The 26,708-nt window shown below is 36.1% G+C and overlaps 1 protein-coding gene across 1 annotated transcript in view; it reads left to right on the top strand.

Annotated features, from left to right (window-relative positions):
* NID1 (nidogen 1) overlaps positions 1-6,556 on the top strand; it is a 108,093-nt gene extending 101,537 nt beyond the window's left edge. Inside the window, exons 18-20 of the mRNA XM_074262465.1 lie at positions 579-702; positions 1,365-1,477; positions 2,996-6,556. Coding sequence (XP_074118566.1) covers positions 579-702; positions 1,365-1,477; positions 2,996-3,117 — 359 coding nt within the window. The 3' untranslated portion in view covers positions 3,118-6,556. The remainder of the gene's footprint in view (positions 1-578; positions 703-1,364; positions 1,478-2,995) is intronic.
* The last annotated feature ends 20,152 nt before the right edge of the window (positions 6,557-26,708 follow it).

Here is a 26,708-nt window from a genome sequence, read left to right as displayed (position 1 = left end):
TGACCCTTTTTTGCTTTATTGTTAATCTCAGTGATATCCTTGAGGACAGCTTTCTTAACCAAGCTGGGGAGAAGGAGCTCACCACTACCATCCCTTAAATAGGAGGTAGATCTAGATCCTTTGAGAAAATCCAATGCTGGATCTCCTCTGATTAAAAAAAAGGAAGATGACTTTATGAATGATAGCAAGCAGTTCCATACATTGATCTGGGAGTTCACTTTTTCAAAAGTTCCTTAGATGGTAGTTTTCAGCTGCCATTGACCTTTGCACTACCTATTTCATAGAGTTATAGTACCTGGTAAACAGTGAATTACTGTAAAAAAATGAGTTGTTACTATGATTGTTAACAACTGTTGGAAATAAGAATGGCCTACTCCAAAGAAGGCATGTGTATCTGAAACAAAAAGAAAGCTGATTGTGTCAGGGAAAGCTAGGAAAAATACTTTTTAAAAAAAAGTTGAATTTATTCACCAAGCTATGTCATTTGTAACACTGACTCCTTCTCACCCATGCCCTGTTTTTGACACAAAAGGACCATTTTTCATGCACAAAGAACAAATTGTTTTCTTTTTATGCAGGCACCAATAGGGTGGAATGCATGAACCCCAGTCATCCCGGCCAGCGCAAGATCCTTGAAGGACCCCAGTATCCTTTTGCCGTTACAAGCTATGGGAAGAATTTGTATTACACAGACTGGAAGACGTACGTCAGCTGTTACAGTATTGGGGCCCTTGCTGTGTTTGTAGCCACAGACCTTCCCATCTGTCCATTTGGCCCATACTTTTGGCCTTCTGAGAAACTTCCCCCATACGCTCTGAGCTGTCAGTGTCTAGGGAGGGAGGAGGGGGAGGAATAGGAAGAGAGAAAGGAAGAAGTGCCCAGAGAGAGAAAATGCAGCCATTTTTCTATCAAAATGCTTTTGATTAACAGAATTTACCCTATTTTCCAAAATGGGCTTCCCTTAGGATATAAATCCAATCCACAGGGGTTCTTCACCATTTGGAATGAATAATATTGCTTTTATTTTTTCTTTCTTTACCACAGTACTTAATTAACCATTTATCCCTAACCTCCTTGCTCCTTTGCTCCAAGATAAAGGGAGACCAGAGAGATAGCTGCCCCAAAAGCTTTAGAAAACCTTTATTTTAAGCCAGAAAAGGTGGTTAGAATGTATTTTGATCCTTGCTTACCTCCATGAAGTCAGTACCAGGCTTGAAACTCCCCCTGGGAGGAATGTATTCTTGAGTAGGAAAAAAAATCCCATAATGTTACTTACTGACTTTCCTCTGGCGATGTTATGTTTGCAAAAAGGTTTCCCTGCAGAACAAATAGACAATATTTTGTATTATTTTCTTTGCTGGTAGGAATTCTGTGGTGGCAGTGGATCTTGCTATCTCCAAAGAGACAGACAGCTTCCATCCTCACAAACAGACCCGGCTGTATGGCATAACGACAGCTTTTTCTCAGTGTCCCCAAGGTAACTGCCATCAATACTCCTGGAGTTTAATGGCCAATGGTGTTGTCAGGCTCTTGGAAGCTGAAGGGAAGATTGAAGTGGGTTTGTGGGAGTGGGGTGTCCTATGATCACATTCAGTGATGAGGAAGAATTTATAGTAGAATCTTTGGACAGTTCACCCTCTCGAGCTACTCAGTCAATCTCGACATAGTAGTGACCACTTAGTCCACCCTGAGATGAGGAGTGGAAAGTTACATGGAGGGGATACAGCCTTATTTTGCCCCTTTTTCTGAGATTTTGCATTTTGAGATACACAGTGTTCTAGATTTTTATTTAGCCCCTTAAGAAATAACTTTTGGGGAGGCAGATAAGTGGTGCAGTGGATAAATTACTGTGCCTAGAGTCAAAAGGCTCATATTTATGAGTTCAAATCCAGCCTCAGACACTTACTAGCTGTGTACTTCTGGGCAAGTCACTTAATCCTATTTGCCTTAGTTTTTCATCTGCAAAAGGAACTGGAAAAGAAAATGGCAAAAACATTTTATTATCTTTGCCAAGAAAATATGGGGTCATGAAGAGTTGGACACAACTGAAAAACAACTAAACAAGGAAGAACTATCCAGCCAAGTTTTGGTGGTTTGAGGAGATGAGCTATTGTTCATCAGCATAGCTTGCAAATCAGATGATTATTATATTTTATTTCCTGGATGATATTTGTTTTGTATGCAAGAAAGAAAGTAGGAAGAAGACTCCCAAGATAAGACTTGTGCAATTCCGAGCATTCTAGACAATGTCACATATTAATACTTTGTTTCTTTTTTCTTTTTTTTTTTTTAAATCAGGATTCGTGATTTAATTAATGTAGTGAGCTCCGTTATGGAAATTATTTTCACTGATGTGACTCAGCAACTCATTCATCTATATCTTGAGAGTTGCCTGAAGCATTGAGAAATTTAGTGACTTAACTGGACACATAATTTAGAATTGCAAGAGAACTCAGAGCTCCTAAAGCCATTTTAATTTGACAAAGCAGAAATTGACTTTCCCAGGATCACACAGCTTGTGTCTGAGACATGACTTGAACTGAAGCCCCTCTAATTTTATCCACTATACCAATGGTTCTCAAACTTTTGTTCTCAGTATCTCTTTATATTATTTTTTTTAAAAAATTATTGAGAATCTGTCCAAAGAGTTTTTGTTTATGTGGGTTGAATTTGTAGCTATGTACCTTGTTAGAAAGAAAAACTAAATTTGAATTTGTAGATCCTCTGGATTTCAGAGATAACCCCACAAGGTTCTCTAGACTATACTTTAGTATACCACCTATAGTATATCGCTTCCAAGTTTTTCCTGACTTCAGTGCCAGCCTTCTTTCTTTCTTCTCCTTGAGATTCATAGAAACAAAGAAAAAAAAAAAAAAAAAACAACCAAAAAAGCAAAAAATCCTCAGTAGAAAGGCCATCTTGTAAATATTATTGTCTGGGTAGCTTAAATGACTTCTCTTGAAGCTAAAATGAACACACTTTTGCCTTTTAACAGGTCACAACTACTGCACTGTGAATAATGGAGGCTGTACTCATCTCTGCTTGGCTACCCCAGGAAGCAGGTCCTGTAGATGTCCGGACAACACCCTGGGAGTTGATTGCATAGAGAGAAAGTAATGCACTGGAAACAAAATAAAGGAACGACACTTAGATTCACCATATTTTCAACTGCAACACCCTACCTTGACATGGGCCAGACTGAAACCAATCTTTCAGAGCCAAGTTATAATTGACCTAATGACCAACACAACTTAGGGACCTTCAGTGTTCCCTTGTCACTTAAAAAAATATTCATCCTGTGTACTCTGTAATAGGAATGCCTCAATCCGTATCCTAAGATCTTAAGAACCTTCTTGGTGGAGGCTCCTGAAGAAATATATGAAGCCCTGCAGCTGTTTTCTGGCTTTTGGGTTTTGTCTCAGCCCCTTGATACACAGCCATCCTGAGCCAATTTGGGAAGAATTGTGAGGTAGGCTAGGTTCCTCTGTGGCAGCCTCCCTTCTCCCTTCCTGGTGCTCTCTTTCTCTGTTTCATTACCCTTCCTCTCTAGTAGACTTCTTCCAACAAACTCAGTTCTCTCAGGCTGCCAAAGGCTTCCTACTATATCTTATAGAGGCCAGACCTTTGGGTCTACTCTTTACTTCTGGACAAAGAAAACCTTGTCTATGTTTATTTTTTTTTCCATTTCCCTGGGAATTCCACTGTCTGCTGAGGAGTTTATGTCATCTGCCACCAATAAATATTAGCATTTTAAAAGGGACATGAGATAGAGCAGGCTTTAACCCAAATGAATGAATCTAAACATGGATATATTAGGGCAACAAGAGTGATATTTAGATGTAAATATCTCTCAAGCCAAACCAAAAACTACCGTCTCTAAAGTAGCTCCCCATGTGTACTCCCCAACAGTAATTCAATGTGTGAAGGACATAGAATGTAAGAGCTGGAAAGTGATCTTGGGTCCAACTTTCACATTTTGCAGACAGAGAAACTGAGCCCCAGAGAGTTCATAGGCAACAATTCATTCCTTGTCTCAGTATTTCATACAAGCGCTCTACTCCTGGGTTGCAGAGTTCTCTGTATCAAGGCCAGAGAATGAATGCTATGGAGATCATTTCCTCCTCCTCCCATACCTGGTTCATTTAGCAGACTAATCTTACTCATAATTAAAAATCTCCTCAGATCCACTTTCCCCCTGATTTGATTTCTCTGATTTTAAATGCTTTATGCAGTATGCTTACTCACTACTTGGCTTCCATTCTCTCATTCTTGAAGGATGAGTCCTTCCTTCTCATGTGAATTGATGATGCTTCAAAGGGAGACAGATGAATATGAGAAGTAGTGGGGGGAGATATGAATAGTCTCTTTTCTTTAGCATGTGCTGCTGGGCACATCTCAATGGTTTAGGCATCCCAGGAAATGTATGGCTATAACACTTCAATTCCTCATTTATTTGGCAAAATCTCTGTTATCATTGTGCTATACAGACAGTTGGTACTTTGTAAATATAAACTAAACTGAACTGGTTTAAAGAACCTAATTCTTAATTTTTTTATTGATGAAAACTTATTAAAAGGGCTCTTGCCACTTTTTTATCCTCAGTGTATAGCAGGCATTTGATTGATGTTTATTGATTGATTACGTCCAGGTTTTTTGAGATATTTTCAATGACTGGTTCAAAGATGCTTCTTAAAGCTGTTTTAATAGCTAGCATGTGATTCTTATATCATCTACTTTTCAGAGATCCATAACTAATACCATAACAGAAATATGGGTCTAAAGCTAAATTTCTAAAGTTGGGGGTTTTGATGGTATAAAGGCCAGGGATTTTAAATCTATAGAAGGAAAGTAGCTTTGGACAAAAAATAGGAGAGGCAAAAAGAATGTGTTAACATTAACAACAAAAAAGTTTTGATGTAAAGGGATCCATGTGCCAAAGAATAATCTCTTCCTCCCCTCCCTCCCTTCCTCCCTCTCCCTCTCTCTTTCTTTCTCTGTCTCTGTCTCTGTCTCTGTCTGTCTCTGTCTCTGTCTCTCTCTCCTCCTACCCTCCTTTTTCTTATACTTTCCCTGGCAATGCCATAGAAAATAATCATTCAAGTGCCAAATGGATAGTATAGTAAGCTCTGTAGGAGTCCAAAGAGGACAATGGAGTAAATTTTTCAGGAAAAACTTCATAGAGGAAGTGGAACTTTTGTGGATGATGAGCTTGAAATGGGGTAAAGTTGGAAATCCATAGAGGAGCATCTAGGAGACACCGTGGACAGAGCACCAGCCCTGAAGTCAGAGGACCTGAGTTCAAATGTGACCTCAGACATTTAATACTTGCTAGCTGTGTGACCCTGGGCAAGTCATTTAATCCCAATTGCCTCAGGGGAAAAAGAAAGTAATGGGAAGTAAAATTAAAAAGGAAGCTTGGCATCAGGTTGTAGAAAGCCTCAAATGCCAAGGAAAGGAATTAAAAATTTTTTTTGAAGGCAAAAAGGAGCTTTCATATTGTGGGGGGAGGGGATTTCTTCCCCTGAGCAGAAAGTGAAAAAAGTTAATGGTATTTGAAGAAGATTAATGTGTAGGTGAACTTGGAGGGGCAGGGGAACAAGTGTAAGCAGGGAAAATTATGAGATGATTGTAGTTGCCCGAGCATGATTCTAGGCCAGGGGAATGGTACTTGTCAACCTGTGAATCATGTGGTCTAGTTACCCCTGAGGTCCCTAAAATATTAACAATTATTTTCAACATTTCTTTTAATAATGGTATTGGCTGGTAAGGGTTTATAGTGTGACACTTCTCGGGGCCATTTGCTTTTCTTTCATAGGGGACTCTTGGAGACAAAGACATTTATTGAGCTATGATACCAAAATAGCAAATTGGTTTTTCTGTCACTGAAAATCTTCAAGCAAAGACAGAATGACTATTTTTGGAGGATGATAGAGACAAGATTCATACCTTGGGTAGGGGATGTCCTAAATGAACCTTGAGGTCCACTCCGACCCTGCAATTCTATAATTCAGTGATTTTTCCTTTCCAGGAATGGCCCACCCCCACCATCTCCTTTCTATGTTCATGCCAGTTCCTGGCCCCTTTCCTTTCTCTCTTTCTCTACATCTATAGAAGAATCTTCAGACCCACATGAGGAGAGAACCTTTCCTTAAACATGATAATATAGTTTTATTTTGTGATGCAAGTGATATATCTCCAAGAAGCGCAAGATTGGGGAACCTTTTGGTCCCTCCAGTAGTGTTGGGGTTGATTTGAGGCCTATCCTACAGATGAAATTCCTTTTGATTTATATTTATCAAAACATATCCAGCTCTATATAAAGTGTTCTTCATGATTTTGTATAACTTTTATAACTTCATTTTATTCATATTTTATCAGATACATTTTTCAAATTTTTTTTAAAACAGTCAATTCTAAAAAATGCAGAACATTGAAGGTGCTTAATAACTATGTTCCCCCAAAGTTATGCAATTATCAGGTGACTGACTCCCTAAAGTTTACATCTGTACCATTAACAGTGCAGAAAATAATAAAGTGGTTTTTTTGTAAAAAAAAATAATACTCTCCTTGTATTCAATGGTGTTAGCTTTTCTGAATGATGAGTTTTAAGATTTACACTTTTCTGATTACTGGTTAGTTAATAATTTAGTTTAGTTTAGTTAATAATAATTTTTTAACATCTGAGCAGGAATCTAATGTAGGAATGAGATTTTCATAACTTGAGTAGGAAACCTGACTTAAGAATAGGATTTACATTTTTAAAATTCAATTTCAATAAACGTTTCACAGAAATTCAACACATTTAAGTTCTCACTTAAATGGCTCTGTTTTGTTTTGTCTTGTTTTGCCATTCTTTATATTTCCAGTGCTTGGCACATACATGCTTAATAAATAGAAGTGGACTAGCTGAATGATTGTGCATAGTGCTCTACACTAAAATACAGGCTTTATTCTTATACAGAACTTCCCAAAAATTGTAATTTTGTGATGCTTAAGATTCCCTTGGTAAGATATCTTCTGCAGTTGAATAATTCTAAAAAATGAGGGAGAAAAAAACAATTCTTGGATAAATGATGCAAAAAAACCCAAAACAAAAAAACCCTGAGAAAGTTAATGAAGTAGTATTTGGTTACCACTCTTTTAAATATATATTCTGACCAGTTAACTGGTTAGAGGACAATTAACAGGAATTTAGGGGAAAGAAAGGAAACAAACATTCATTAAGTGCCTATGTACCAGGTGCTGTGCTAAACATTTTTAGAAATATTATCTCATTTCATCCTCATAACAATCCCTGGGATTGGGATTGTGCTATTATTAGCTTCCTTTTACAACTGAGAAAACTGAATCAGACTTAACCTCCGGAGAGTTTAAGTGATTTGTCCAGGCTCACATAACTAGTATCTGAAGACCTATTTGAAGTAAGTTCTTTCTGATTCCAGGCTCTGAAATATCTCTATAATGTCCCCTAGACATCTAATATAATTCTGGTTTTAGTTGTGTTTCCTACAATGTGACACCCAGTACTGAACGCAGTATTTTAGATTTTAACTTCCATGTGCTCACCATTGGGCTAAATAATGTAAGAATCCAAAAGAAATACAACTACTCCATGTACTTATAAGTCTGTAGGGAGGGATATAATTCTAAAAACATGAATTCCTACCTTATAAACCTATTGTGTTCTGAAAGTTTATTTTCAATTGGAACTCAGCACATTTCACATACTGCTATAAAGAATAACTAGATTCCCAGGCTAACCCATAAAAGTTTAGGTAACTATAATGTCACTGTATTTTATAACTTAATTTCCACTTACAATATGTAGTTCTAAATTATAAATGTGGATTCCAGGAATTATACCCTCCTTACCCTTTTTAGTGAAAAAAAAAATGACTTTTAAGAAAAGCAGGGACCTTTGCTCTGGAGATTTCAGGGAATTACAACCTAATTTCTGAGATATGGCAGCCAAAAAAATGCTGATGCAATATTTGGATTGTGTGTTTCCACTGTACTTTGCCCTAGTCAGAAAACATCTGAGGTGGTGTGCTGTTACTATATAGAATTTTGTATTCTGGGTGCCACATTTTAGATAGCACAAAAAAATAACAGCAATTTTTAAAAATGTACTTATGATTTACCAGGAATCTTGGTCTTTAAGAAACTTAACACAACTTGGGGGAGGGAGATGATGAGTTCAAGAGAATTCCAAGGAAGACTAGATGGAGAAGGGTCTTGAGTTTATGACATGAGATGAGTAACAATTGATGAATACTAATTAAACTATGTTTAGTGTAGAGAAGATTCAGTATTGAGTCCAAGAAGAAGACCTGATAGCTATTTTAAATTATATTAAGTATGTCTGCAGAAAAGGCATGAGACAATCTGTGGGCAGAGCTATGAATAATGGATTGAAGCGGCAGAAGTTCATTGAGGCTGAAACTTATTAACAATCAGAACTGTCCCAAAGTAAAAAGGCTGCCTCAAAGTAAGTTGTCCTTAATTATGGGGATGCTTTTAAGTTGGGTGCTTGTAAATAAGAGATTTCCTATGAACTGCCTCCAAAGTCAATTCCAAAAGAGAAATTCCAGAAAAATACCACAACCATTGGAATAAGTTTCTATCCTCCTAACATCCTAGGAAAGGAGAACATCTTTGTGGATACATCCATTCCAGTATGTTTGTTTTAACTTTTTTGTGTTCTTGTAGGAGACTTACAGTTCTTACGTTGTTTCTGCAGCCTGTCTTTGAGATTATGATGTTTTTTGCTTGTATTGAAAGTCTGCTTTTGTTTAATATTATTGCTTTTTTGCTTCTCTTCTTCCAGATTGTCCTTCATTTCTGTGTCTTTGCATTCTCTATCAGTTGTTTCTTTGATGAGACATTTCAACCATGGATTCATTTTTCTCTTCTGCTAATTATGGTTGTTGTACAACCATAAATACTGTTTTCACTACTCATTTCTTTTGTAAACCTTTCAGGAATATCCTGCCATAGTTCCATGTTCTCTTGGGAATCTCCTGGGTCCTCCAATGAGTCAGATGTTGAATCATTTTCCTTTGTCATATAATACTAATTCATAGATGCTTAAATTCTTCCCTGAATTAGAGGTCATTTTCCATTCTGTTTTATTATCTTCCCTATGGGTTAGTTCATATTCAAATCTTTTAATTGTTTTCTTCCTCCTGAGATCTTTGATAATTTCCATCTTTTACCCCTTCTTGCTTGCTGATTTCCTCCTTTTTAATAGGGAACTTCCCTAGTTTTCCTGGTTGTTAGATCTCAATCTAGTCTGAGCTTCCTCCCTAATAGGTAATTCACAGTTCATCAGCCTTCATCTCTGCTGTAAGTAACTTGGAGAGGGGCCAGTGTGGAACAGAATTGGCCCCAGCTGGATTCTGGGCTCTTTCTCCCTCAGGCTTAATGGAATGTCACACAGTCCCACATATGGTTCTTACCCCAGTTCTCTCTTTTCTTCCCTCATCTGATCAAATTCTCTTTTGACACAGATTATTACCACTTTTCACTCCCATAGCAGCCTGGGCAAATTTCTGCCCACTGAATTTTCATGGCACTAAGAAGAGGAGGAGGTTTTTTTGTAGAGTTGATGCTCTGTTGCAATAGCATGAGTGGTCCAGTACAACTAGTAAGGTTTCAGGCAAGGTCAGTACTGGCTAAGAAATAGAGTAGTGGATCAGTGAAATAGAAGAAATGTAAATTACATCATAGTAAATGATGGGAAAACTGGAAAACAGTATGGAAGAAATGAGGTATAGATCAATATCTCAGCACAAATACCACATATGGCAAAAATAGGCACATGATTTACATATAGGGAGGTGATAGCATAAGAAAATTAAGAGAGCATGGAAGCACTTAATACCAAAGAAAATATAGAGACCATTACAAAATGTTAAATAGATAATTGTGATTTTATAAAATTAAAGTTTTTGCACAAACAAAACCAATGCAACAAAGATTAGAAGGAAAGCAGAAAGCTGGGAAACAATTTTTATAGCCAGTGTTTCTGATAAAAGCCTCAATTTTCAAATGTATAGAGATCTGAGTCAAATTTATAAGAGTACAATTTATTCCTCAATTGATAAATGGTCAAATGATATGAATAAGCAATTTCCAGATAAAGAAATTAAAGCTATCTTTAATTATATGAAAAAATCCTTTAAATCAGTATTGATTAGAAAAAATGCAGATTAAAACAACTCTGAAGTACCCTCTCATCCCTATCAGATTAGCTAATAAGTCAAAAAATGAAAATGTTGGAATTTGGAAAACTGAAACGCTAATGCACTATTTGTGGAGTTGTGAATTGATCCAACCATTCTGGAGAGCAATTTGGAACTATTCCCAAACTGTATATAATACTCTTTGATCCAGCAATACCACTGCTAGATTTGTATCCAAAAGACACACATACAAAAGGGGAAAAGGACATATTTGTACAAAAATATTTATAACAGCTCTTTTTGTGGTGGCTAAGAATTGGAAACAAAAGGAAAGGCCATCAATTGGCCATATATTATGATATACGATTGTCATAGAATATTATGTGCTACAAGAAATGATAAACAGGATAATTTCAGAAAAACCTGGAAACATTTACATAAACTAATATATAGTGAAGTGAACAGAACCAGGAAAATGTACGCAGTAGGAGCAATATTGTTTGATGAATTATCAATGACTTGGCTATTCTCAGCATTTCAATGATCCAAGATATCCCAAAGGACTCATGATGATGCATGCTCTCCTCCAGGGAAAGAACTGATATTGGTTGGATGCAAACTGAAGCATACTATTTTCATTTTCTTTCATATTTTATTTTATTCAAGTTTTCTTGTACAAAGTGATTAATATAGATATAGTTTACAAAATTGTATACATACAACCTATATCTGATTGCTTGCCATTTTAGGATGAAGAAGAGGGAAGGATAGAAACTGGAACTCAAAACTTTTTTAAAAATTTATTTTATTCAAAAAAACAGTAAGAAAAAAGAAAAAAAGAAATACAAAACAAAATAAAGCAAAACATAAAGGGAATATTGTCATGTGTCCAACAGAACATCAAGAAGATTCAAAATATATAACAAATTACCAGATCAAGAAAGTATATATACATATTAGAAATTATATTCATGAATGTCCATTTTTTCTTTACTTCCTTGAAAATTTGGGGGGTTTTTGCTGCACACCTTATTTATTTTATTCTTTTTTTCTCCTTTTATCTCCAATTGGTGGATGAATGGTGCCTCAAGTTTCCCTTCAACTCTCCATTCTGAGTAGGAACCCCAAACCAAGAGCTCCCCCCCCACAAGTGCCCACAGCCAATTGTATTCCCACCCCACTGCTTCTGCATTCCTAGCTGCTTTCTTCTCTCTCAGGACTGTGTCTTAGCAGTACAGCTGGGCCTGGCATTCCCTCCCAATCAGTGGGACTCAAACCCCAACTGGACAAACAGTCCAGGAGGTGAAAGTCTTTGTGGTTCCTGCTGAGGGGCCAGTCACACTTAGCTAGCCCCAGGAGTCCCCACTTGGTATTTCTTTGGAGCTATCTAGAGGTGTTTGCACTTCAGGATTAATCCCCAACCTGGGGTCTTTCTTCAGGTCTTCTCAGATTGTATCAGGAAGACCCGAGTTCTGCTCCTGGTCTTCTTAGTTTTTCACCAATCTACGTTCTCCCTGAGACCCAAATTCATTCTATTTGTGGGGGAAATCGAGAGAGCTTGAAATTTACCAACCAACTCCACCATCTTCCCAGAACCATCCCAGAACTCAAAAATAAAAAAATAAAAAGTTAAAGAATTGAAAAAAAAAATTTCCAGGATGAAAATTTTCTAGGCATGGAGAAGAGGTCTACAGAGCAAGGAGTGAAAATGGAAAAGGAATTAATAGTGACACATTTTATAGAACTGAGAACCTAATTTTGAAATATTGACTATAAGTGCCATAGGAATTGAGAAGAGGACAATTAAAGTTGAAGTAATCAGGAAGTTTTAAAAGAGATGTAACCTGAGCTGAGTGAGTTAGAAATGCAACAATTATAAAACAGACAACATTGACAGCCTATTGCTGAGATCTATTAACTCTCTTAGCCAATTATTAAAACCTTTTCAAAATTTCTGGGTCAGAGTCTAAATAATTTGAATATGAGGATAGTCAAAGATTGAATATCATCAAAAGGCCCAAAGAGATGGATGTCTCTGTGCTGAGAGGGAAGTGAGTAATGGGAATGATAAGGAGGATTTCTTTTACCATAATATATATAGAAATATATCCTGTGATCTGCTTCTTCTTTGAAAGAAATTGTGTGAATTGAAAGTGGAAAATCATAAAGCACAGAATTATATAGCAGGAAGGAATATTAGAGGCCAATAAAATCAATCTGTTTGTTTTACAGATTAGGAAACTAAAATCTTGAGAAATTAAATGGTTTGTTTATGGTTACATAGCTAAGAAATGTAAACTTAGGATCCAGATTTCCAGACCCCAATTCCATAGACCTTTCCTAAGCCATGACAATTTAGTTTCTTTTACAGATGAGAAAAAATGGAAAGGAGACACTTTTTTTAATCAGAAAAGTATAAATTAAGAGAAAAGTATGGGCAAAATTCAATTCAACAATTATTTTTTCAATTCCAGACACTGGATATAAATACAAGATATTGCCTAAACCATATTCTATTAATTATAGTATAGTATTCTATTAATTATAGTAAGACTTTAACAGTAATTTAACTTAATCTCAGAGAACTGTCTCAGGGTAGTTGAGGTGGGGTAGAATTGTACTTTGGATCCTTAATTTGAACCTAGAATGAACTTTAGAAATTACTCCAATCCTCTCAGAGGCCCCCCAAAATTACTTGCTCATAGTCATAAAAGTAGACATAATAAAAGCAGTGCTTTAGGACTTGTAATGCTCTTTATCTCATTTTTTCCTCACAATAACCCTAAAAAATAGGTATTATTAAATCATTTCCATTTTACAGTTGGGGAAATTGAGGCAGAGAAGCGTAAAGGTCTTGCCCTGAGTCAGGTAGGTAGAAAGTATCTAAGGCTGGATTTGAACTTCCTGATCGCAAATCAAGCACTCATTCCACTGTACCACCCAGCTGCCTCTGGTAAATAACAGTCCTGTGTGGAATAGAGAGATAAGGTGAAGAACTTACAGGAATATGTGAATTTTTTTCTGTATTTTAGTTTCATTATTTCTGTGTTTCCTCTATGACCTGTATAATATGTGCTGGCCCATATTTATTTGAGCCTTGGCCAGCTATAAACACATTTACTTAACCTGAGCTGATGACATTTATCAGTATTTGACATTTATTGATATTTAGTCCATTAGCTTGACCACTGTCTGCTTAATTATCTGAAGCCTGAAGGCCTGATTTTGTTTCCTAGAAATCAGGTGATTTGGGGGAAACAGAAGCCTTCCATTCCAACCTCTTCAGATAGCAACAACTAATTAGATGCCCTCCCCTTCTTAATGCTCTCTTAGTTATGATGTAATCTCTTGTATAAAAGCTGTGTATCTTTACTACTTCTTTAGCCCTTCTACCATGAGCTTTCTCTTTCCCTTATCTTGTGATGGGATGGCTCATCCTCCAGAGGTTTAAGAAGCAACCTTTCTCCTTTCTATTTTGAGTTATCTCTGAGTAGTCATTTTGGGTAAGAGTCTTCTATATCCCACACAGTCCCAAGATTCAAATCCAGGTCTTTACATCTTAGAGATTTGAGATACTTCTCAAATATTCTATTATTTAAATAGATGGATCTGCAATCTCTTTGATTTGGAGATGTGAGTCCTGTACCTCATAATCCATCCCTGCCCATCCTGTTCATGGACTTTTTGTTCAGGTGCAAACATGGATTCAATATGGAACATCCAATATGCTAGATTACCTTGTCATTTTCTCCAGGCCTGGAGACTTCTGACTTCTTTTGTCCTTTATCCTCACTTTTGAACAGCTTCTCTTTCTATCATTTATTTCACTGATGACATTCTATTCTTTCCAGTTCTTCATATGCTTATCATCTCTCTTTTGCCCTATAGGTGTTAATTTGGAGACTCTTGTGTTCTATGTCTTGTCATCTTTTTTATTATGATTTAGGGTATGTCATACCCCATCCCTCCCCCCACTATTATAAGGCACTTGTGTCTTGTTTAGATTGAATTGAATTGAATTGAATTGAATTGAAGGACTGGTCTAAATCAAAGCTTCTTAAACTGTAGGATGTTACCCCATGTGGGATTGTAACTGAATGTAGGGAATCCTGAAAAATTTGGCAAATGTAAAGGTATCAAATATTCTGCCAAGATTTAATTCTTTCTGTAAAAATGAACAAGCATATCCATTTCATTAGTATGCAAATTTGCTTCCATCTTTAATAAATGATAAAAGTATAGGTATACCAAAGAATTGTTTTAAAATACATTTCTTTATGATTTATTATTAGTAAATGTTTAATTTGTACACCTATTTTTATATGCCTCTATACGCGGAGTCACACAAAAGTTTCTCTGCCAAAAAGAGGTCCTCAGGGAAAAAATTTATCTGTCTGGATAACCTCTGAATACCCTTTCACTTGGATCACTAGGTGACTTAGTGAATAGAATGCCTGAAGGCAGGAAAGTTCATTTTCATGAGTTCAAATCTGGCCTCAGACATTTCCTAGCTATATGACCCTGCATAATTCACTTAACTCTGTTTTCCTCAGTTTCTTCATCTGTAAAATGAGCTGAATAAGGAAAGGGTAATTCCCTTCAGTATTTTTGCCAAGAAATCCCCAAAGGAGATCATGAAGAGTAAGACACAATTGAAATAACTGAACAAAAAAAAACCCCTCCAACTGGAATTTCCTGATTCTATGAATTAAGAAATGAACTGTTTTAAAAGCACATGAAAATGGTTGCCTTATATAAGATTCATATAAAATTTTAAGCTAAACTTGTAACCCATACCTGTAATGAGGGAAGAGTTGATGGTTTCCAAATACACATTGACCTTTGCTGAGCTTTCTTTTTGTTTTTCTTTCTCTTTCTTTTTTCCTTCCTCCCTCCCTCCCTCTCTCCTTTCCTTCCTTCCTTCCTTCCTTCCTTCCTTCCTTCCTTCCTTCCTTCCTTCCTTCCTTCCTTCCTTCCTTCCTTCCTTCCTTTCTTTCTTTTTTCTTTTTCTTTTTCCTTCTTTTCAATAGGACTAAGGCAGCATCCATTGAACCTCATGTTTTCAGAAAGAATATAATAAAGAGTGACGGGTGATCATTAAGAATAAGAATAAAGGTTTCTTAAGAGACAGAACAAAAAGAAAAAATATATAAGATTTGTAGTCTGGCCAATACTATGTACCAGAGGCTTTGTAGTACATATATTATGATGTGATTATTATATGATTATCACAAAATAAATGCATAAAGGACATGGAAAATTATATTTACAGCATTAAAATACATACATTAAAACAAAGTAATATTCAAAAACACCACTTTTGCTCTCCTGCTAGTTGTACTCTTCGGTGGCCACCTTGAGGCTCAAGACCCATCTATCTTTACTTAAAGGCCATGAGATAGAGTATCAATGTAATCAAGCTAAAATGTAGTCCATTGGCTCTTCTCAACAAAGTGGTGATTCAAAGCTATTCCAATACACTGGTATGGAAAATGCCATCTGCATCCAGAAAGAGAATTATAGAGACTGAATTTAGATTCAAAGCATTGTGTTTTCAATTTTTGTTTGGCTTTTTTTTCTCATGTTTATTTTTCCTTTTGGAAGCATGACAAATACAGAACTATGTTTAAAAGAATTGCATATATTTAACCTATATCAATTGCTTGCTATCTTGAGGAGGGAGGAGGTAAGAGAGGGAGGGAAAAAATTAGAACACAAAGTGTTAAAAATGAATATTGAAAACTATCTTTACATTTGGAAAAATAAAATATTCTTAAAGGATAAAATAAAAAAATAAAATTTAATCCATACTTTGTGGACTTAAGTAGTGCCCAGAAGGCAACCAGGGCATTTCTGGTAAACGTGCTGTGTCTCACTAGATTACATGGGGATGGGAAAGTGTGTTTCAAGCTGTTCTGGCTAATCTAGTTAAGTTCTCTATAAATTCAACACTAAGAGGTCAGCAAACCACGAATCTCTTCTATAAACCATTGCCAAGACTTGAGAGCTTCATTCTGACAGCTTGGCTGAACATTTGGATATTAGGACTCATATTTATTGATCCTTCCCCTTGTCATTCACAAATAAAAAACAATGATGTAGTCAAGTAAATGTGAATGACTTAATCAATAGGGGCTTATTATGTGCTTACTATATGAACTATTTGTGGTGGGGAATACATGACATGTAAAAGCATGGTCCTTCCCCTAAATGGGGAGACAAATTCATTTAATGAATACATTATAGTATATAATTGCTTCACTGTTAAGTCCATAGGAAATCAGAGAAAGGAAAATAGGATTATTGAGCTGGAAGTAACCTTAGATATCATTGAGTCTGATCCCTTCATTTTACAAATGAAGTTACTGGGGAATAAATACGTTAGCTTTGAACAGTTATGTATGTCACCAACAGACTAATATGAATCCTAAGATTTTGACTTCCCTTCTTTTCAAAATACCAAGTCTTTTAGATCGCTCTATTTGGTGACAAAAATCCCTGAAGAACCAGCATAGATTTGTATCACTTTTGTCCTAGAGTGGTTTCTAAAAAAATTTCTGCTGGGATGATTTCAGAAAGTCCTGGAGAGACTTAGATGAATTGATGTTAAGGGAAGTGAGCAGAACCGGGAAATCATTGTTCATGTCAACAACAAGATTATACAATGATCAATTCTGATGGACTTGGCTCTTTCCAACAATGATATGATTCAGGCCAGTACCCATGATCTTGTGATGGAGAAAGCCATCCTCACCCAGAGAGAAAACTATAGGAATTGAGTGTGGATTACAACATATCGTTTTTACTCTTTTTGATGTTGTTCACTTGCTTTTTGTTTTCTTTCTAATATTTTCCCTTTTTGAAAGTTTCTGTACAAACAATACTAATGAAAACAAGATTAGAAGGGAAGTTACAAATTGGGAAAATATTTTTAAAGTTAAAGGTTCTGATAAAGGTCTCATTTCCAAAATATATAGAGAACTGACTCTAATTTATAAGAAATCAAACCATTCTCCAATTGATAAATGGTCAAAGGATATGAACAGACAATTCTCAGATGATGAAATTGAAATTATATCCGCTCATATGAAAGAATGTTCCAAATCACTACTGATCAGAAAAATGCAAATTAAGACAACTCTGAGATACCACTACACACCTGTCAGATTGGCTAAGATGACAGGAACAAATAATGATGAATGTTGGAGGGGATGTGGGAAAACTGGGACACTGATACATTGTTGGTGGAGTTGTGAAAGAATCCAACCATTCTGGAGAGCAATTGGAACTATGCCCAAAAAGTTATCAAACTGTGTATACCTTTTGATTCAGCATTGCTGCTATTGGGCTTATATCCCAAAGAAATACTGAGGAGGGGAAAGGGACCTGTATGTGCCAAAATGTTTGTGGCAGCTCTTTTCGTAGTGGCTAGAAACTGGAAGATGAATGGATGTCCATCAATTGGAGAATGGTTGGGTAAATTATGGTATATGAAGGTTATGGAATATTATTGCTCTGTAAGAAATGACCAACAGGAGAAATACAGAGAGGCTTGGAGAGACTTACATCAACTGATGCTGAGTGAAATGAATAGAACCAGAAGATCGCTGTACACTTGAGTGTTGTATGAAGATGTATTCTGATGGAAGTGGATATCTTCAACATAAAGAAGATCCAACTCACTTCCAGTTGATCAATGATGGACAGAAACAACTATACCCAGAGAAGGAACACTGGGAAGTAAATGTAAACTGTTAGCACTACTGTCTATCTACCCAGGTTACTTACACCTTCGGAATCTAATACTTAATGTGCAACAAGAAAATGGTATTTACACACATATATTGTATCTAGGTTATATTGTAACACATGTAAAATGTATGAGATTGCCTGTCATCAAGGGGAGGGAGTAAAGGGAGGGAGGGGATAATTTGGAAAAATGAATACAAGGGATAATGTTTTAAAAATTACTCATTGCATAAATACTATCAAAAAATATAAATGAATAAAATTTAAAAAAATATTCTTCCCTTTTTGATCTGATTTTTCCTTGTGCAGCAAGATATATGTGACCATATATAGAGAAGCATTGCATATGTTTAACATATACTGTATTATTTGCTGTCTAGGGGAGGGAGTGGAGAAAGGAAGGGAGAAAAATTTGGAACACAAAGTGTTGCAAGGGTGAATGTTGGAAACTCTTTATATATATATATATATATATATATAAATATATATATATATATATATATATATATATATATATATATATATATATATATATATATATATATATATATATATATATATAAAATAAAAAGCTACTATTAAAAAAAGGTACAGACCAACAAGTTCTTATATTCCAATAAAGATTCAATCTATACCATAAAAAAGAACTTTCTGCTGTCACTTTAGAAACAGCTCCCCTGCTTCTAGCAGCATTTGGGAAATAGGGGAAGGTGGGACAGCAAAAGCTGCTTATTTGACCATAGAGTCTATGTGTCAGTGACATGACAGAAGTTTCTGTCTTTCATGGGCACAAGTTATAGGTCAAATACTCTTCCATGTCTCAGAGATTCTATTTTCTCTCTCTTCTGTTCTCACTGTCTCTCTCATTCTTTCCTTCTATCCTCCCCGTCACTCCCCCCCACTTTACTCTCTCCCCTACCAATATTACAGATGGTATCATTTAGCCCTCTTGGAAAAACTTAGACATGAAAAACCGAAATTTGGACTAAAGGCCTCAGAAGCCAACAATTAATGCCATGCTGTCTATGTTCTATTGTCCTAATCCCCAAACCCACGAAGCTTATAAAAGTGCAAGCTCTGTGTAAGTTGCTGTTTGCCTCTTTCTTATTTCTGTTTAAAAAGACACATGCATCTTCTCTACTTGAACCAATCTTTTAACCATCCCATGAAAATGCCCAATTATACCACTAAATCTTCATCTTTGTTTCCATTATCTAGAATGGTCTCTCTTTATTTTCCATCCTTCCAAATCCCAAGACTGTTTCCAAGGCCATTGCAATTCTCATTCCTTCCATTAAACCTCTCCTGATTACTCTAGAAGTCACTGAATCTCAATAGCACTTATAAGCCCAGGGATGTACTAGAGTTAGCTTATACTGACTTGAGACAGTTGATTATTTACATTTACAGTATGAGCATGGACACCTCATAATCAGTCAATCTTACAAATCAGGGCTTGTTTTATCATTTTCATGATTGTCTAGTTAATGAAGAAAATGTTAATAATATAGATTAAGTTTAAAATTGTCTTGGAACATATATACACACACATATATACATATACATATATAAATACATATATATGTATGTGTGTGTGCTCACACACATATATATTGTGTGTGTATATATATATATATATATATATATTTTTTTTTTTCCCCAAGACCCAATTTTCCAACATTTAGCAGCATATTCCTGACAGTCCGTCACAATTACTCATTCTCCATATAGTCTCAATAATGTTCGCTATTATTTCATATTGGAAGCAATCTGTCTCTGATGTACATTTCTGGCCTTGGAATCATATTACTACCCTTCACACTTGTATTTTATGTTCTGGAGAAACTGAATTAGTAGCTGCTCTCTAACTCAAAGAGCCATCTCTTCCTTCTGGACATTTGCTCAAGCTATTCCCCCACGTCTGCAATGTGCTCCCTCCTCTTTAACTTTCCTCAAGGCTTATCTTAGGTTTGACCTTCTTAGAGTCCTATCTTCTCTCCTGCTTAGTTAGTACTTTCTTACTCTCAAATTACCTTCTACTTATTGATCTGTGTGCCTGTTCTGTTCCCACACCCAACCCCTATCCATCTATTAAATGTAGGCACCTTGAGGGAACTATGGATTTTATTTTTGTTCTTGGCTCCCCAGCACCTGGTATGGCGGGGCTATTTTTACTTGTTCTTGTCACTTGCTTTTATATCACAGATATTTCCTCTTAATCCTTCTCCACATTGAATCCTTGCTTCCCTGTAGCAAACAAAAGCATTTAAGTGAGTCAACAAAAACACATAATGATTTGGACTTTTTAAAAGCTGAGACAAGGGGTTCTTCATCATTTTAGGGTTGTATATCACTTTAGTGAATAAAACGTATGGATCCCTTCTTAGAATAATGTTTTAAAATGTATAAAATACATAGGATGACAAGAAAACCAAACAAATTAAGTTGTATTTTTTTTCTTCATCCTCATATGGATCCCCTGAAATCCATCCAAGAACCACTTAGGGGTGTGTGGACCTGCAGTGAAAACTCCTAGCTTAGATCTGTGATTTCATCAGGGTAGAAAGTTAAGAAAAGGGCATAGCAGCAACTTCCCTGTAATTTAAAGATTTAAACAACTGCTCAGAACACCAAGAGTTTAAGTAATTTGTCCAGTGACACAACTGTTGTTCCTTCATCCTTTGTTCTTGAAAAGGACCAATCGCTTTCTTGATTTACAAATAAATTGAGTTTAAATGAAGCAGAGTTGGGCAAAGCCATCAGTCTCACTTTCTCTTCCAGAGTCATTGAAGTACTGTGGCAAGACAATTGGTAATGGGATGCTGTGGATGACCTTTAAGTTAATGTATTATCAAGAGGCAAGGCTTAAACCTAGGACTTTTAATTCTGGGAACCATCTTCACTATCCCAAACTGCCTTAATTTTGCTTATATTAAATATTTTTAAAATTAAATTAACTATATGTACAGATTAACTACCTGAACAAATTTTAAAGTTCCAGAATGGCTAGCAAAATGGGTAAACATTCTACAGGTGATTGATTAAATAGTTACCATTATGTTTATTTCCAAAATACACACCCCAATGTGGTGAGGACATCATTGATGATGCAACAAAGTTATTTGGAGGATTATTAAGCCTAAAACTACCATTTCGGAGAGATTTGGTCAATGCTCTCCTGACTTAACCTTCTTATCTGAAAAATGGGAATAGTGCTCATAAAAATACTATTTGTTCTAGTGACATAAGACTTAGGGGTCAGGATCTCAAGAACAACAAATTCTAGGAGGCATTATGTCATGGTGTGTAATGGTGTTTAAGTCAAATAAAAATTGGAGAACTACTAAACTGTTCATAAGGATTTTTCAGACTGTATTTTAACTTAGCATTATATATAGAAATAGATATAGATATATATGACTGTATAGATACCTAAATGTAATTATTAATTATTATTTTAATATTAATTATTAACTAATCATATGAATAAATCACACATTAAATAGAAACCACATTTTAAATTAGATCAGGCTTCTCCTCAGGAATAATATGGGTTGAAGAAATGATAAGGGCCTTCCTCTTGAACAAGGTTAAGATCTGCTTCTGATTCAAATGGTGACCCTGGACAAGTCACATAATTCTTTTTTTTTTTTTTTTTTTTAGTATTTATTTATTTATTTTATTTTATAATATTATCCCTTGTATTCCTTTTTCCAAATTATCCCCCCCCTCCCTCTACTCCCTCCCCCCGATGACAGGCAATCCCATAAATTTTACATGTGTTACAATATAACCTAGATATAATACATGTGTGTAAATACCATTTTCTTGTTGCACAATAAACATTAGATTCCGAAGGTACATGTAACCTGGGCAGACAGATATTAGTGCTAACAATTTACATTCACTTCCCAGTGTTTCTTCTCTGGTTGTAGCTACCTCTGTCCATCATTGATCAACTGGAAGTGAGTTGGATCTTCTTTATGTTGAAGATTTCCACTTCCATCAGAATACATCCTCATACAGTATTGTTGTTGAAGTGTACAGTGATCTTCTGGTTCTGCTCATTTCACTCAGCATCAATTGATGTAAGTCTCTCCAGGCCTCTCTGTATTCCTCCTGCTGGTCATTTCTTACAAAGTCACATAATTCTTAGGGCCCCCAAGCAATTCTAATGGAATAAATTGCCAAGAAGGTATAGATCTGTACTGGCGAGGGAAGTTGCTCACAGGGAGCTCTCTAACTTTTGGTCATAAAGAAAAAGGGAAATAAGGCTGTATAGGGGATCTGAGGGGAAAAAGGGAGGTTCAGAAAACTTTTTCTTTCTTCATTCTCTGAGAAAGACAAAAGGGGAACTGGGAGGCCCAAGAAAGGTCTCTGTGGCTCTGCGCCTGGCAAAGGCAAGATGAGTCATTTGATAATGAGACACATTTGTTTTTCCTATGACTACATTTTTCTCTCATGGTCCCAGCAACAGGTCAATATAAATTAACCCATGTCAGGAACAGTCTGCAACCCAGAAAGACTTTTCTTGTGTGGGCTCTGTCCCTTCCCAGGGCACTAGAGAAAAAGAGGAGCTTTCTGAAAAACTCATCCAGGAAGGAAGAGGAGGAAAGGAGGTTGCTACTCTGTCCAATAAACAGTTAATAAACTTTTTAAAACCCTACTATGTGCCAGACAACCCACCAAGCCCTCCAGGGATTCAAAGGACAGTCCTAACCCTTGAGAGCCTCACAATGTAATAGGGAAAAACAACATTTAAAAGAATGCTGAAAAGGGGATGGCCGGGGTAGAGGAAAACTTGAAGCCAAATGGGAAATTAGGAGATTGCTGTTGGGGGCATCTCTTAAATGGAGGATCTGGGAATAACTCCCTTATGTCCCCCTTTTTCCAATCAGAGGGACAGAGGGGCTGGAGGGAAGAAGTACAAAACTGGTTGAGTATTGAGTCTTCCCCTTGAAGTTGCCAAATTCATATTCCCAAATCATATGTCGGTATTATCACCCCAGTAGCCTGCTCACCATGATAGAGAAACCGTAGAAAAGCTGAAAACCTCTGAGTCATTCAATCAGAGAAATGCCAGCAGTCCAAGCTCCTTTTCCAGACACTCAGTGAGGAATTTGAATATCAACTGACCTCTAATTTCCCAAAAGTTTTCCCTCCCCCAACTAGCATCAATCAACAACAGTCCCCAGGCTCCCAACTTTTAGGTCTGATCCTGCTCTACCCAGATAAGGATCCTATTTAAAAAAAAACAAAACTAACAAAAAAAAAAAAACAACACACACAAAAAAACCAAACCTCTTTCTGCCTTATTATTCCCTCATTTAAGCTGACTTGCTAGACTGTCCTGTTTGCTCCAGGTCTCTTATAATGGATTGTTGGTATTCTAAACCTTCCTAACCTTTATCAAGACAGTAATGGAGTATTGGTATTCTAAACCTTCCTACCTATATCAACACATGTCATACTCTCACTGGAAAATCTTCAATAGTTTCCTTTTGCTTGAAGGATTAAAATACAAACTTGAAATCCTCAAACTGGGATTTAGAGTCCTCAATAATTAAACTTTCAGACATTTCTTATTAATCCCCTTGATGAATATTCTGCTTCTGTCAAGGTGTTCTAATAGCTGTTCTCTATACCAGGGCTTGTTGAACTTTTTTCACTTGTTGAAAAACCCCTAGAAATAGTTATTGATAATAAATCATAATTTCACAATCCTCATTTTCAGTTATTAGGCCCCATGGAGGTCCACAGTTTAAGAAGCTGGACTCTATACATATATTTTCTACCTTAGTACAGATGATTCCCCCAAGTCTAAAATATATTCCTTTCTCATCTCTACCTTAGAATCCCTAATCAATTTGGAACTATACTTAAAAAGCTATCAAAGTGTGCATACCCTTTGATCCAACAGTTCACTACTGAATCTGTATCCCAAAATGATCATAAAAGAGGGAAAAGAGTCACATATACAAAAATGTTAGTAGCTCTTTTTGTGGTGACAAAGAATTGGAAATTGAAAGGATGACCATCAACTGGGTAATAGCTGAATAAACTATATGTGAATGTAATTCATACTATTGTTCTATAAAAAATGATGAGCAGACTAATTTCAGAAAACCCAGGAAACCCTGAACTGATGTGAAATGAACAGGACCAGAACACTGTACAAAGTAACAGCAAGATTATATGACGATCAGCTATGATAGACTTAGCTCTTCTCAGCAATGTAGTGATCCAAGACAATTCCAATACACTTGGGATAGAAAATGCCATCTGCACTCAGAGAGAGAACTATGAAGACTGAATATGGATGGAAATCTATTATTTTCTCTCTTTTTTTGTTTTTTCCTTTATTTTTAATTTTTTTTTCACAATACAGCTATTATGAAAATATATTTTAAATGATTGTATATATATCATCTATATCAGATTGCTGTCTTGAGTAGGGAAGGGAGGGGAAAATTTGGAACTTAAAATATTAACAAAAGTGAATATAAAGAAACTATCTTTACACATAACTGGAAAAAACAAGATACTATTAAATGAGAAAAAAAAAAAAAAAGAATTGCTAGCTAGCTTCAGAACATTGCTCAAAGTGCTACCTCTTGTAAAGAAGACTTTCCTAAATTCCTAGTCTCTTTGTGAGTTCTCCTTCTCCTAGAATTATCACATATTTACATAACAAATCCACAAGCATTTAATAGACTACAGATAGGTGTTATCTAACAGTTAGGTGGTGCTTTGGATTGAGTTAGAAAGACATTAGCTTTGTGACCTTGAGCAAGTCATGTGTGCCTCAGTTTCCTCATCTGTAAAAAAATGAATGAGAGAAGGGAATGCAAACCTCTAGTATCTATCCTAACACCCAAAATGGTCACAAGGAGTCATGGTGACTAAAAGTCAACAGCAATGTGTCATCGACCATTATATCCCCCCCAAAAATGTAAACTCCTTGAGGCCAGAAAATGCCTTGATTTTTGTTTTAGTGTCTCCCAAAGCTTGGCTCAAGGAATTGCATATAGCAAGTACTTAATAAACACAGAGAACAGTTAGTGTTCACTGATTGAATTGAATAAAAGATTGAAATAGACATAGAAGGTGATTATTAGGAATAAGAACAGGAAAAAGTTCTTTAGTGATAATAAGAATAAGGCATTTGTATTTTCTAGATAACATTTGAGTCCAGGGAATTACTATGTTTAGGATTTTGCTCTTTAGAACTTTGCTCTTGTTCATATGATTGAGTGAGCCATAAAATAAATACATGACATATTTGTTGAATTGAGGGTCATCCTCTGCCTGGGCTTTTTTTTTTTTTTTTTTTTTTTGTCTTTCTGAAGTTCCTTTTGCCCTTTCCCCTTTGCTGCTTTTTATTCCATACATTCTGCTCTAGCCTTTGTTCCTTCATGCCTCCAGTGACCCTCTTTGAATCTCAGTACTATTTGTGAGGAAGTTTTAGAAAGCCACTAGATCAAGACATCAGAGATGCGGAGTAATTGTTCTATGACATCTTAATCCCAAACAGAGAAAATGGGTAGAGTTCACTCAAAGAATTTGATTAAAATACAACACACTAATTGTCCACTCCTGAGGGAAGTTAAGTTTGGACAATGTGTAGGGAGGAAAGGAGAATGCAAAGGGGTTTGGGTGAAGTTTCCTTTTTAATGGGGCCTTAAAAGTAATCGATGAGAAATACAGAAATTAGAAGTGGACTGAGAATCAAAAGAGCTGGGTTATTGTCTTGACTGCTAGCCATGTGATGCTGGGCAATTACTCAATTACTTACAAATGAATAAAACAAGTGCATTGGCCAACTAAGCTTTAAAATCTAACTTTGTTATAAATTTTTTTTAATTTTAGAATTGGAGGAAAAGTTCTCTTCACTCAGGCTGGTTCTGCCTGAAAGATGGTGATTGGCTAAATGAGCTCCTTCCACCATGGCTTCTACATGTGGGGAGTCACCCCTGTCCTTGGTTCCCTAACAATGAAGTTTACCAACAGATGGAAGTAGTACCTGTAATTACCACTTGAGGACAGCAAAGACTATCAAAGTGTTTCAAGCCTTTCAAAGCAGGCAGGGCTGGTGATGTTTACTTACTGGGTGCAGGATTGTGTTCTCTCCATTTAACATCTGTACTCTTCCTGAATATCATACCCTTATACAGTTGAGGAATTGGGGGGGGGGGAATTTTATCAAAACCTTTTCTGAATATTACTATCCCCTCCCCAACACACACACACACCCTTGTAATATAAAGGAAACACAGAAACAAAAACAATTCAGAAAAACCCTATCTGTTGGGTATCTAAAGTTTTGGTTTCTAAAGCTCTTCCTAATTTGACTCCATTCTTACACCCTGTTCTGCATTCATAACTGACTTTTCATGGTCTCTTGGCAAAGATAGTGAAATGATTTGTGATTTTCTACTCCAATAAATTAAGGCACTCAGCTAGTAAGTGTCTGAGGATAGATTTGAACTCAGACTCCAAGGCTTGTTCTCTATTCCATCTCTCCTTGATAAATGATCTAGCTACATTAATTTTCCAGTTTTTTGAATAGGACGCTCTGTGTTTCAACACCATTCATTATCACTGAACTCACAATTTCGCAACTCCCACATTCAGTTACAAGATCCCATATGGTGTCATCACCCACAGTTTAAGAAGTTTTGATCTATTCCAACTCTGGTCTCTGTTTTTGCACAGGTTGTTTCCCCATTTCTTAAATTCACAGCCTTTGGGTTTTTAAATCTTTAGCTTCTCAAA

The sequence above is a fragment of the Sminthopsis crassicaudata genome, chromosome 4 (genome assembly GCF_048593235.1).
Source record: "Sminthopsis crassicaudata isolate SCR6 chromosome 4, ASM4859323v1, whole genome shotgun sequence".
Lineage (NCBI taxonomy): Eukaryota > Metazoa > Chordata > Mammalia > Dasyuromorphia > Dasyuridae > Sminthopsis > Sminthopsis crassicaudata.
This window is presented reverse-complemented; position numbering and strand designations above follow the sequence as displayed.